Source organism: Manacus candei, unplaced genomic scaffold (assembly GCF_025592945.1).
Source record: "Manacus candei isolate 608988 ecotype Guabito, Panama unplaced genomic scaffold, ASM2559294v1 h1tg000009l, whole genome shotgun sequence".
Taxonomy (NCBI): domain Eukaryota; kingdom Metazoa; phylum Chordata; class Aves; order Passeriformes; family Pipridae; genus Manacus; species Manacus candei.
In genome coordinates this window covers 1,929,686-1,944,026 of record NW_026138057.1, presented here as the reverse complement: position 1 = coordinate 1,944,026, position 14,341 = coordinate 1,929,686, and the positions used below count along the sequence as shown (strand labels likewise).

Below are 14,341 nucleotides of genomic sequence, written 5' to 3'. Positions count from 1 at the left end.
TTTGTTGGGCTTTTCCTTTCTCTTCTGAGAAGGGATATCTTGTGCAGTCCCCTAACTCACAACGGTCTGCTCTACATTCTGCTCTGAGCTTCAAGAACAGTTGTTAGGAAGCTGCTGGCATTTACATCATATCTAAAAAGGTCCAAACTAAAATCCTGGATTCTGCAGGAATTCAGCTCCCAGTCCAGGGACAAACTTTGCAGCTGGTCCCTCCTGTTGGAGTGGGCCAAAGCAGAAGCCCACATGAGAACATACCTGAGCTAAGAGCCTACAGCTGAATTCTCTCTCACACATACAAAACAATCTCGGTTTTTCAAAAGCTGGCTTCTAATCTGACACCCATCCACCCCCTCCGAACACAGGGTCTGTAGCCAAGTGCTTTTCCCAAGCAACTCCCTGCTTTCTGGAGCCATGGTTCACTAAGCATGTGAGTGCTGGGTAGGAATGTATCAATGAAACTCCAGAGGTGATCAAAGACAGAAGCTGGAGAACAGGAGACCTCACTTCCAGCTCCCCATTTGGCAAGTTTTGGATTCAGTTCTTGAAATCTGGCAACATTTTACTCCAATTGTGACAAAAACAAAGTGTTCCAAACACCTCTGAAGCAATGGTGCATGCTGTTTGCACACAACCACTATATTACAGTGGTCACTATTAAAATGTTTTACCAGTGGTTAAGGTTACCATGGCATTCCCAGCATACTAAGAGAAGGGAATACCACGAAAATCATGGAATTACTCGGCACTGCAAGCTGCAAATATCAGATGTTTCATAGTAATTAGTGACACCTTGTTAAGCAGGGGCTTCTTGCTTTTTAACACATATATCTATCGCTAACCAACAAATGGGAGACACTAAGAAAGTGCAGTGGCCTTTACAGTATCTGACCAACTGAACAAGCAAACCCTATTTTGATTTTTCTCTTCTATCTCTGGGACCCAGTTAGCCTAGTCCCAGTGGGCAGTACTTGATACACTGTAAAGGGAATTCAGAACAAGAGGCATTTCAAGGCCTCTAACACAGCTCCATTCTCCCAAAATATATATAAAAAAACCCCAACCCAGTGTGCAGAATACTCCATCTAGGGGCAGAAATGCAGCCCAAAATTTCCTTAGCCTTTGCTTTGACATGTGTTAACCTCATTCTGCCGGGACTGAGTGCATGAGAAATAATCAGACATTTCACAGAGGTTCCAAATAGTTCTTCCTCAGTATGAGTCCATAGATTTTTGCTTTTTATTATTTTAAAGACAGAGCTTCCAGCTTGAATTTCCGCTTAACAGTGATGGAGAACACAGGCACCACTTTTATACAGCTACTAGCAACTGGACTATACTTTAAACTACAAATATTATCTTAGGAACAATTTATAATCTATCATCTCCATATGCTCAAACTTTTCAGCTGAATAAGGGTGGCCAGTGAGCTCAACTGAAAGGAAAAATGAAATGCCTGAAGGACTATTTAGGTAACTATATTTTTGGATGTAATTATGCTCCCACTGAAGTCAAAGCAAAGTCTGAATTTGGCTTCAGTGGGAGCAGAAATGATTTGTGGCAGAAGCAGATTTCTGAGTCAGAAACTCTCTCTGTAGCTGGATAATTCAGTATCATTTATGCTTAATATTAGCACATGGGATTTGTTCACCGAATGTATTTGAGAGCAATGTACACAGTAGACAGAAGCAACAATTCACAGGCTCTGAAAAAAACCCTGAAAAGATAAAATAATGCCCATTAACAGGTTTTTTTTTCTTCTTAGGGAAAAAATTAATTACAGAAGTATATCAAGCCTGGCCTTCCAATTACGTTTCCTTTGTACAAATCGCTTTCAGCTGACAAGTCCTCGCTAATTTTCCGTGGTAAGCGACGGGTTACGGCTTGTCCCTAATGTCACAGCTTCCCACTGCACTGTGTCTCGCTCTTTGTCTCTCTGGTACAGAGGGGCTGCTCCTGAGGCTGCTGCAGCACTCTGGAAAGTCATCGAATTACTTCCTACATTTGCTCTCCTTAAACACCTCCGCTCGATCCCCCCCTGCTCTTCCTGCTCCTCGGCCCCCTCGGCCGCGAGCTCCGTCCCCCGTAAACGCAGAGGTTAGAATTTTCTAGACACCGCTTTAATTTTTCAAATAGCAATCCAATTACTGAGCAAATTGGCACATGTGCCTGGTTACATAGTGACTTGGCACTGCCTCCCCTCGCTGCTGGCAGTGATGAATGTGTTCCCCCTTCGCCCTCCTCGTCTATCTGCCCCAGCCTCCGAGCCAACACCAGTGACCACATAAGGAGAGTGCCTGGCAGCTGCAAGCCCGAGGTGCCAAGAGGCAGATTGTGTTCTGTAGCAGCAGGATCTGGGGCTGTGACTGGCTTCCTGGCTAGTCTTTTGTAAGACCTTTTCCATGGCCTCTAGGTTGGCTCTAATGAAGCCTGTAGAAATGCCTGCAGGGAGCTGGTATAGAAGTGAGTTAAGTCAAAGGTTTAATTTCGTTTCTAAAGTGAAGCGAATGTATATTGGCCTTCTTTTTCCACCCTGCAATTATATTCCTGCCACATTTATGTGAAAATACAGTATTCAGTCAACAATAGGAGTGCATTCCTGGGTATGTCTGCACTGCACATTGGGGCAAAGATCCCCAAGCCAGCCTCAATTAACTTAGTGCAGAACCAGGAGCAATATAGCTGTGTTTGCTCGCTGCGACACCCGAGCTAATTAACTATGTATGGCAGTAACAGAGCTTTACTGTTTCTGGCACTGCTGCTGCTATCCCTGTGTGGTAATCGACTGCAGACATGCCAGCTCACTTGGAGGTAACCTGAGGGCTCCCCAGTCCAACGTGGCTCTGCACTGCCCAGATACGTTTAGGAATACTCCGGGAACTGGCAGGAATTTGTTGACCATCATCATGTGAGAGTGCTGAGGCTACAGATGTGGTTACAGTAAATCTGGACTGTTCCTCTTCCATCCCATTCACATTCTTTTATTACTCACAACATGATGGTCACAGAGCATCTTTAACTAATGTGTTGAGCATCTTGAGCAGCATCTGTCACATGTGCTGCTTTCTAAATTTCCCACTTCCTCCTCCAGGGGCAAAAAGCTGGACAAAGATATTTTAAAGTATTTCTCAGACTTGCCTTTTCCTTTTTTTTTTTTTTAAGAAAATTGGGTCTTAGCCCATAACTGAACTTCTTCAGACTATTTAGAAACCCATTTTCAATTATTTCAATGAAGTAGATAAGAACTTTCTCACAACAGGATAGCTTTCCCCCATCTGGTTTTTTTATGATCCCCAAGAAATTAACTTTCTTAAAATAAATGAGTGCAGGTTCCAAAGACCAGAGATGCACTATGATCCCTGTAATTCAAACAGGCTTTGGCCAAGGTAAAAACAAAACACAGCTTGCCAGCTATTCCTCTTTCAGAATCCCACCTCAGGCATACCAAGAAGCTACTGGAGAGAATCAGAGCTATTTTGCCCAGCAAATTTCTGATGCAGATGGCAGTCTGGAAAATATCCTAGTGGACTCTGGACTGCACACACTGGAATATTTTGCCGAGTTCGCTTGCTTGGACTTTACTGTAAGAATTGGAATTTATGGGTACAGTTGTTTGTTACTGATGGAATTTTTCCTTTCCCTTTATATTTCTTTTTCCCCCTAAATTGAGTATGTTGACAGAGGTACCGAATGAGATCTGAGCGATTAGATTACATTTAATTAAATTCTCATTTATAATTTAAGAGCTTTATCAGCCACATTGCCTTTACTGATGTTCACCTTACTTGAAATCTGTAGGTAGACAGGAAAGCTCAAGATCTTCTGTTGACTTCCTAGACAAACGAGTTGAATTGTAATTCCAAGAACCACCATAAGGACCCAAGGACTTTCTCTCCAAACCTAATCCATCCCCCCAGCTCTCAAGACTGACTTTTTACAAGGCAGCAAACGCAGTGATAAATTTTAACACATGCAAGTTCCCAGGCTTTCCCTCAGTACAAACACCCACAACTGTGATGCAGCAGCAGTATGGGTTTTAATCAAGTGTTTGATATCTAAGCATGATGTTTTTCCTCTCTCTCTCTCAGTCTTTGCCACAGTTTTGCACGAGTTACTTGGAGTCACTTTAAACAAACAGCACTAAGTTCTGCACAGGCATCAGAAAAGGTAAAGTTACACACAGCACTGGGAGGCTTCACACCATTTCTCAGGAGTTTGTACCTCTGTAATGCAGTGATGTTGAAGAGGAGGATAAAAACCCCAGAGCTGTAGATGATGTGCAACCCGACTGCCACCTTCCATGCCTTCTACGGGAGCAGGAAACTGGGCTCGCACTTCTGGCCGCGGGCCTGTAGGACACAAGAAAGAGCCAGTTATCCAGAAGGGCACATGAGCATGTGCCTCTCACTAGGCATGTGAATGCCCCAAAAGCAGAAAAGCTCACATGCCAAAGTTAGCAACACTGCTGTAGCCAGGCTGTGCTGAGAGTTAAACACGCACTTAAGAGCTTTGCTGGATGGCAGCCATTTACAGATGTACAATCAGTGCAGGGACATGTAGGCAGAGACTTCCTTTAATGGGTCCTCTGAATCCCCCTCTTGAAGATACATAATTGGGTATTTTGATGAATGTATTTAGAAAACATACTCTTCTTCTGATTGCATCTCAGACACTGGCACGTGCATCATTTTTCCTGGAGTCCTTTATTTACCACACTTCTTAAAGATTCAGGGCCAGACAAACGACTAAGAATCAAATGCAAAAAGTAGCCGAGTTCTGATAAGGCAGAACTCCCCCAGCTCCTGTTTTCCTCTTGCTTCATCCCTGCCTTGTTTGAAGATGCTGATGGGTGCTCGCCTGCATGTAATAACTACTAACAGCAGCTTGATGAATAAGACAAGAGAAAGTAGGGGGGAAAAAAAAACAATAGGAGAGGCATTAAGGGCACTAAGTCATTCTTTCTGGGATGGGCATTAGACATATGTTCACTACTCCAGTCCCAGTGCAATCAAAGCTGTCCTGTGCCACTGCCAAAAAGTGCAACAGGTGCCAGAAGATTACAGCACTGGTTAAATCCACTCCTAAGGCACCAGCTCAGGGACTGATCCAAATCCCAGAAGCCAATGAACATCTTCCTCCAGATGTCAATTGTTTTCAAATAGTTCCCCTCTTATTTCCAGTGCGATGCTGGGGAGGGGCAGGGGGGGGATAAATAAATTCAACTGCCAAGAGGCAAAATCCTCTGATTTCATCACTGCAGGTCTGGACAGACGCCAAAGCCAAGCAGAGCCTCTCAAGCACATTTGTAAGGTAATTAATATTTTATATTCACAACAATAAGAGGGTTTCATTCACAAGGAACTATTAAGACAGTTTCTGCTTCCATTCTTCCCAGCACATTACAATGACGACTCCATGCCAGCAGCAGCCACATGGCCTAAAGGTGCCAAGCTGGCAAGGATACTCTCTCACAGCATTTGGCATCCAAGCCCTTGGCAAACCCCTCAGCAGTTGTGCTTGGCTGCTTTTGGATCCGTCATGTGGTCAGGCTGCTGATAGCAGAGGAGGGTGCTGCGTCCTCTGGGCACCATTTCACTTTAACACCTGTCTGATTCAGAGGAATGTGTGCACATGGAGAGCAAGATCCCTGCACAAATCCTCCCGGAGACCCGGAGCACATGCTCCATTTGTTACTGAAAGGGGTCGTTTCCTCAGACCCACAGTGCTTTTTTTTTTCCCCCCCTCTCCCCCTCCTCTTCCCCTTCACATATCTGTACACAGCCCTTAGAGGGTCCTACATCCTGCCATGCATTCCACATGTGTTGGAGGTTTGCTCTGTGAACCAGGAATACAAAACATAGCCTTTTTGTATATAATGAAATCTCATATTTTACTGTGCTCATATAAAGCCATCGCTTTGTGACTAAGGCTTTTTTATTTGTGACATTTTAATGATCTACAAATGTTTGGTACAGATGAAAGGAAATTATTATTTCCAGGTCACCTTGCAGTAATACTTTTTGATAGGCACCATAATTCCAATTAAATTGAGTAATAAGGGAGGGGGAAACCCTTCAAACATTTGAAGTGCTACTGAAGCAGAAATATTTTTAAAGGAAAACATCAAAACAAGCATACATCCTTTCACAGAATCACAGGATATGCTGAGCTGGAAGGGACCCACAAGGATCACTGAGTCCAACCCTTAGCCCTGCGCAGGAGTCACACCACAAGCTACAAAATATGACAGGAGCATAGACAGGAAAATTCAAGGCCCCTTTTCCATTGGGGACTACTCAAAAAATGCAGATATTACGACATGCAGACCAGAAGGACGTAATTCTGAGCCCCACAAACACTCTTTGCAGGGAATGCAGCAGGTTTTCGTGTCACAGGATCGGGGCTGACTCGGGCACAAACTTCATGAAACAGTCCCAAGTCCTGTCCCTCAGAGGTACTTGTCAAAACCGCCGTTACCACCCCAAACTCGGCAGGGGCAGCTCTCCAGGAGCTGCGGCAGAGGCACAGCAACCCCCAAATCCGCGCCTGTCCCGGAGCACCACGACCCACCTCACGTTCCCATGGGCTGCACTGGTTCATCCAGTACATTCTGACACTTCAGAGCAGGGTTATCTCGGGATCACACACTCCAAAGCCTGTGGAATAAACGCGGAGTTTATCCCGGTTGCCAAGCTCGCCGTCACGAAACAGCCGCTATCGCCGGCTCGGGAGGGGAAGGCTCAGCGCACCCGTTTCACCCCAACTGGGACACACGAACACGAGCCAGGGCTCCCGTGTTCCACCCCAGCCATCTGCCTGTCACTTTGTACCGTGATTTTTTTGTTTTGTATCGAGCTTGTGGCCCACAGGCACCGGCCGAGGCCTCCCCGTGCCAGGCAGAGCAGTAGCACAGAACACAAACCCCACTCGCTGCACGTAACCCGTGTTTATCAGCACCCCCATGTTTGGCCACACAAGTTTTTTTTTATAAAACTGAAGTTAAAAACCAAAAAGTCAACAAAGATAAAGGCACGGCCTTTTTGAGATCCTCATACTACAACAAGCTTAACCGTGACATCACTACCAGAAGGTCGCTGGGGCTGCCCGCACGTAAAATAATTTTAAAGCTACTTGAACGGAAGACAGGATAAAGCATTTCCAAAATTACTCTGCTCTAGCATCAAGTAAGCAACTTATTTTATTTTTGGAGAGCTGGGTTTTGTTGTTTTGTCGGGATTTTTCTATTATTCCTTCTTGAACAGTTCTTCACTGTTTAATCAGGAAAAAAACTTATCTCACCCCCTGCTTTGAAACATATGTTTTCTTCAGAACATTAGGGTGACATACAGGATGGACACTTGGACCACGACAAATTTAAGATCCAGCATCTTGAAGGCCACAAGCCAAACCTTTCTGGAATGAAGAAAAGCTTTTTAATAAGGCATTTTCAGTAAAAAATTCAGTATTTGACCCTGCGGAGGTAAGGAAATACCCCAGCGTAAAATTATTATTCAGTTGCATATAAAAATGTTATTTTAGATCATTTTTAGGAGTTACTGTGATACATTATTTTCCATTTCTTTTTCTCTGTGACCTGGGCAATGGATTTCATTGTGATTAAAGCACCTGGCTTTTGGAGCAAGGGAGACGAAAAATAAGTACCAAATAAACATATAAAACTCTCCAGCAACATTCCTGGAATAGTTCCTCTGTAAAGTGCATGGCATGTTCTGAACACATGATTTCCTAGTACAAAGATTTTACTGGCTTCACTGCTCAGTGTGGTCATCTCAGATCCATGCCAAATAAACCTTCCACACCATATTGTCATTTATTTTTCACCTCTGGCTACACATCCACCCTTTTTAAACAGCAAGATCCCAGTTCCTACACAAATTCACGACCCAAATGCTCGTTATATTGTATTATCTTCCCTTGAAAATTATAACCTAGAAGAGAACATGTTACTGCATGTTACTCTTGGCAACTAAAGTGGAAAGGAGTAAAGTACAGGACTTCAGAAGATCCAACAAAGGAACGAGAGCCAAGGAGGAGGCTTTGCCTCCAAGGGGTTCCCTGCACCTCGTTTCAGCAGCGTCCCTGTGCTGGGTACCAGGGAGGCACTGGAATGAATGCCCCACACAGCATGGCCTGTACAAAAGTTGTGTGGGAAGGCCAAGGAAAGGAAAAAATTTTATGTCAAAGTGCAAAAAGCCTCCAGTTTCACTTACATAAACCTACATGAACAGACCTTGCCAGATGTTTCCTTATCATAATACGCTTCCCCTTATTAACGGGACTGAATAAATACAACTTACCCAAATCAAATCCTGACCATTTCCCCATTTTCAACCTAATGAATTTTCTCAGCTTTATGCACTTTTTTTTAGCAATGTGAAGTCAAGAGCTTCTTCATGAGAACGTGCCCGCCTGGGACATTTATTTTTGTTAAAACAGTTACTGTGCCATGACACAAGGGTAGAACACCATTTTAAAGGGCTGCTGACTCCGGACAATTTATATGCTAATTTCAGAAATGATTCCTCCTACATTAAATAAGGAGCTGAGGAATGTTCCAAAGGTCTAGACAGCCCATGCCATTTGCAGATTGGGTAAATCAACGCTAATACTGCCCACAGCGAATTACACCGTGTGAACTTTCTTCACTGCACACACTTTACTAATTTTAGTTCCACGTGGTTCCTCAGCTGACTGGCCAAAATATAAACTACACCAGCTCCCCAAAGCCTCCCTGTGCCCATCTTGACCTTGGACTTGCCTTTAATATTAAACTTGAGAAAAAACCCGAATGGTCACACTTTTTTTTATTCAGGGTACATTTATAAATGGTTTATAAAGGGTTAACAAATGATTAATAGGTTATGATAATGTTAAAAAAGTATGGATAACTACATACAATAAGGATAACTGCTAGGCATTTAATACTAATTGATCAGCTATTTAAGACATACATTCTAGCCCAAACTCCATCAGTGTAGAGTCTGGCAAATAATTCAAATATCTTCAAACTTGTTTGAGCACTGACAAGTTCTCCAGCATTTATTAGAAGTGTTCTGAGGCTATTATTGTTTGAAAGTACAAGTCAAATCTGTCTCCAGATTTAGACTTGGTACAAAAAAGCTGTTATAAAACCTTAGACTGACGGAAAGATTTCCAGTTTTAATTTTACTTTCAGTAGAAATGATCTTTACCCAAATTCTCATACGGGATATGTGATGCCAACAAGGCAGAACTGAAAAACTTAAAAATTCAACAAGCATCACTACGTGGATCGTAAAATACTAAAAAGATCAACTGAATTTTCAGAACTCCCTCTGGTTTTGTATCTCAGCTTACCAGTGAGATCTGATTTCTTTGCAAGGTGATGCCATGAGATGGACCTTTCTTTCTTCACTCCCTCCCCCTTTTTTGGGGTTTTTTTTTTGTTTCTTTCTACTTAACTGCCTGAGGATTATATCAAATATAAATGACACAACCTCACAATAACTTTCTTAACAGATTGAGGACACAGAGCTGGATTTTAAGTCAAAAGAGCACTGGGCATGTGCCTCCTCTCATCCAGTTCAATAGCTGAACTTCCCCTGAGTGCCAGGGAATTGAATTAGGGAACCTGTTTATAGTGTGGGTGCCAGTAAACTCTTCCCCCCTGTGCCATCATACACCCACCCAACTAATCAGTGTACTATTAATTATACCATAGGAGCTCTCTTAGCAAACTATAAATGCAAGCAGGGCCCAAGACCTGAACAATAAATCACATACAGCAAGACCATTCTTTGCTATACCTGAGACACCTCAGTCAAATGGCTCCTGATAATGATCAGTGATGGTAAATTGGCCACTGGGCTCCTGGAAAAATTCCAAGCTTCACCTTCCAGCTACAGGGATGGGGAGGATATATGTGAATGTGATCGTTGGCAGGGAAAGGTACATTGTTTCATTGCTGTGGGAAAAATGCTTAATGCTCAAACATTTCCTTAAAATAAGATTACAATGAAACATTAGAGGTGGCATTATTAACGATAATCAACTTTCCTGGTTAAATGAAAAAAAAAAAAAACCAACAAAACCCTCCAAACCCAACTCCAATCTGCAGGAAAAAAAGAAATCTAGTGTTTCATCCCTTGCTTTTTTCTGAGCACTTCAGTAGAGATGCTTCCTGAAAAGAGAATAGGCCTTTGTGTGCTTTGGTTTTTGAAACTCAAGGAAGTTCCCAACTTACCTGTTCTTTTTACCCATCAATGAATGAGGAGGAGATTAATTGAAATTTTAAGACTTTGGACTATAACGCGTTTGACATACGGAAAAAAAGAACCCTTACATTTCCAATTCATTTCTGAATATTAGAACCTTGTCCAGGAAATAGGTTGTGCCTGAAGAGAGACACAAAACGTAGAGAGCTTTAAAAAGGATTTTGGGATCTCAGAAACCAAACTTGTTGCTGGACTCCTTGGCATCAAAACCACAGCCATAAAATATTCTGTTGCCTAGTAAGGCAAACTATGAGATATTCCCTCAAACTATGAGATATTCCCCCAAACTATGAGATATTCCCTCAAACTATGAGATATTCCACCACTCCACACTGGAATCTTGGGGCAGTATTTCCCTTTGCAGCCACAGCACAGGAAGCACTGTATGTGATGGGAAGGCAGGTTCTAAAATGTTATGTTTCTGAAACATGTCTTTCATGCTTTCCCCAAGACAAAAATAAAAGCCTAGTACAATGATAAGAATGCTGCTAAATATTCAAACAGGTTCTCTTCCTGAGAAACCACTAGGGAAGCTCATGCAGACAGATGTCTGCTCTTGAGTACACACATGCAATACATACACATAAAGATATATGTGAAACACCCTGTGCTTCTCAACAGAAAACAAAGCATTCCCACCTCAGAGCTCATTCAAAGGTTCTGACTCAGAATTGTCCATCCAGTTCAGAGTCATCTCCTTTCTCAGCTTTTTCCCTCAGCTTCATTCCATCCTCCTTTAACTCCTCTGAAGGTCCAGCCAGCTCCTTTCCTTCACCAATCCTCTTAGTTTCCCCCAGAACACACCTTATCTCAAGAGGAAAACAAAACATGTTATTTTATTATATCATTACTTCTCTGTATGTCTCTCTCCTCGTGCTGCCTTTTTAGGTCACAGTTTCTTTAGGACAGGGATTATTTACTGTTCTGTGTACTAATACAACACAGCCTGGATCTTAAGCAGCCTCAAGTCACTGAGAATAAAAAGAAACTGCCTTTGCCCTAAGTAAATGCTCTCCAGAGTGATATCAATCCTTTTTATCCATCTTTGAAAAAGGAATCCAAGAAAGCACGTAACAAACACGCCAAACATTATAGAACCTAAATCGCCAATTCTTTTGAGAAATATTTATTTTAAACAATTTTTATACCATGAAATGGAATCCCACATCTATTCTAGGCGTCTCTGATACATTAAATCAGGGTGGAAATTCTATTTTAATTCAAGTCTTGCTCATTTATCTTTTCAGGGTACTTAGGAGTAAATCATACCTGTTCACAATCACTCCTTTCTCTTCACTGAGCTGCCTGAATTCAATTAGAAAAACATTTCACTTGCAAAACTTTTCCTATGAAAGTCCATATTTGGATATAGAAAAATTTCAAAAGACTCAAGAAGACATCCATAAAACCATTAAAAAAAATTGTTTCTGAACATGTTCAGCATCTAAATATTTTTTTACTGATCATTTTACATCAATTTTACTTCGTTTTCTTAGTGGCAAAGCACTTGGAAGATACGAAAAGCTGGGCTATAGGTATGTTGCCAATATGCTCTTGTCATAGAATCCTGGAATGGTTTGGGCTGGAAGGGGCATTAAAGATTGTGTACTTCCAACTCTCCTGCCATGGGGAGGGACCAGGTTACTCCAAGCCCTGTCCAACCTGGTCTTGAACTGTGGATGGCATCTCATCCTTTGTGTGTCACCTGCACCACTCAGTTTGGTGTCATCTGCAAACCTGCTTTAGGGTCAAAAAAAGCCACAGTGAGAGTCCCTGTTATCTTCATAGTGCATCCCACCAGGTCTGACCAAAGGCCACTGAAATCAGGAGATCTTTCAGACCCTTTAGTGGAGTTGCAATAAAGAAATAATTCATTCTTCTGCAGAACAGCTCAAAAGCAGAGTAGCCGATGAATTTCTACCACTCTTAAGCAAGTGGGAACTCAGAATCCCAGACTTCCAGTTGGGGAAAAAGCATTGGGATACTGCAAGAACTAACCCATCTTGAGATGCCAAAAGGATCTTTTTTCTTTCCCATGAAGCTCAGGTTTCCACCTTTGGCTACATTCTCAGAACACAAACTCCTGTTTTGAACCCAACTGAGCAGGGCACACAGCAAGGAGAGCAGAAGAACTTCCCTGAGCACGCACTGAGCAATCAGCCAGGGCTGCTGGAGAGAGGGACATCACCCTCAGATCAAGATGGACCATTACAGGTCACCTTATCTCATCATTTCCCCTCCCACAGAAACTATTAGGTGGATCTAAAAAGCTTAAAACTGCACATTCCAGAAAGGCAGTTTTGAAGTAAAACAATAATGCTTCAAAATGCCACACTCCTCGAGAAAGGGACACCTGAAAATCCTGCTGTGAACATCACTCAGACCTGGAAAGGACGTACCTCCAGGCTCAGCGTGGTCTGCAGCCTCCCATAGGCATTCAGAAAGCAGGGAGTGACAAAACCTGGCAGGAACAGATCAGTTTGAGCACTTTGGCTGTGAACCCAAGCTAAATTAAGTAGGTGATAAATCCTTCATCCCTCTGCTGGTGAATTGAGGGAAAGGAAACAGGCAAAATGATTGAAACACTATTTTATGAATAATATATAATCATTCACTCCCTTTTACATAAGACCAGAAGAAATTCCAGAGGTCTGTGGTACACTTGCAAACAGGCACAAACCTCCTATTTGTAACAAAGTGCCCCAAAAATACATGAGCTGATCTCAGGGTTCAGCACAATTCAGAGAAGCTGAGCATCACTAAGGCACCATCCTCAGTCCAGGCTGCAAGGATTTGGTAGCTGACATCCAGCCCAGTGCTCAGCAGGAGCTGTGGACCAGAGGTCCCTCCCTACTGCAAGGACATGCCATTCCCAAGCCAACCTGTCCCTGATGCCTTCAGGAAGTGCATGGAGGCAGTTGCCCATTTTTAACTTTCTTATTTCCAGGCGAAGCAGTAAAAGAAAGATGTTAAATTCCTTCCAGTCACCGAGTTTCCACATTTGCAGCGATATTGCCCATAAAGCATGAGATTGATGGCATTTCCAGGGTGGTGACAGCAGAATGGGCAGTTAGAAGGTAAGATATTTACTTACAATAGCAGCAACCCACAAACAACTTCAAAAAAGCTGGCAAACAGAGATGGAACTTCATAATGTGTGGGATGGAAAGGAAACAGGGTGTTTGTAAGTGTTCACGCTACAGTTTGCGTTCTCCTGAAGGCCATAACACAGTTCTTTTTTATCAGCTACATTGTGAGGTATTAAAAAAAACCCAAACAAATAAAACAAATGCGCGGAAATGAACGCACCCAAAATACATTTAGTTTCTTGTTCCAAAAATAGCACAGATTTTTGAAGCCTTTCAAGTACCATCCCCATCATCCAAAAAGCCTAAATACTCACACTGTACAGTAAATATGGAGATGTTAAATCCTTCCTGAAAGAACACTAACTGTCCTGCTTCTCATACTTATATTACAAAGAACCAGACACAACTTGTAAAAACTATCAGTTTTGCTGGTCATATTCACAGACTCACTTGATTCCTTCCAGCAGAAAAGTGATTTAGAACTATCACGTGGCTTTATTCACACCACCACCACCACCACGTTATGTATCTTGGGAACAAGCTTGACCCGTCAGGGAAACGGGATCTAATTTAGGAGCTGGTAGATGGAGTAATCACGTTAAAGCTCCTCACTATCACAGAGCAAACACCTGCAGATGCCACACAGAGACATAGTTTTTATGTGTATGTGCACATACGTGTTTATACACACATATATGTATGAGTGTATAAACATATATATGTACACACACAGACTTTTGGAGAGAAATCTTCTGTCTCAAACACAGAGGGCTCTCCCACCACAGATGCCATCCTGAGATGTCGTTTTCAGCTATCTATATCACAGTCATGCAGCACTGCAGTTCTTTCTGCCTTTACTTTGCTGGGATGCCACGGTCAGTGGTAAATGCTCTGCTGCCACCCAATGACATTTCCTGGGATTGCCCACTTCCCAAGCCCATTTCCTCCTACTCCATAGCCAGGCTAAAAAAAAAAATAATAA

At 42.6% G+C, this 14,341-nt stretch overlaps 1 protein-coding gene across 3 annotated transcripts in view; it reads right to left on the bottom strand.

The window, feature by feature from the left end:
• The window catches only part of TPCN2 (two pore segment channel 2), a 58,346-nt gene that overhangs the window by 6,798 nt on the left and 37,207 nt on the right, over positions 1 to 14,341 (bottom strand). For 2 of the 3 annotated variants that reach the window (XM_051777213.1, XM_051777214.1), the window contains exon 25: positions 4,218 to 4,345. In XM_051777213.1, the coding sequence (XP_051633173.1) occupies positions 4,218 to 4,345 (128 nt within the window). Of the gene's footprint in view, positions 1 to 4,217; positions 4,346 to 6,566; positions 6,653 to 14,341 lie in introns of those variants that run through there. The other variant, XR_007902711.1, reaches the window with a different exon arrangement.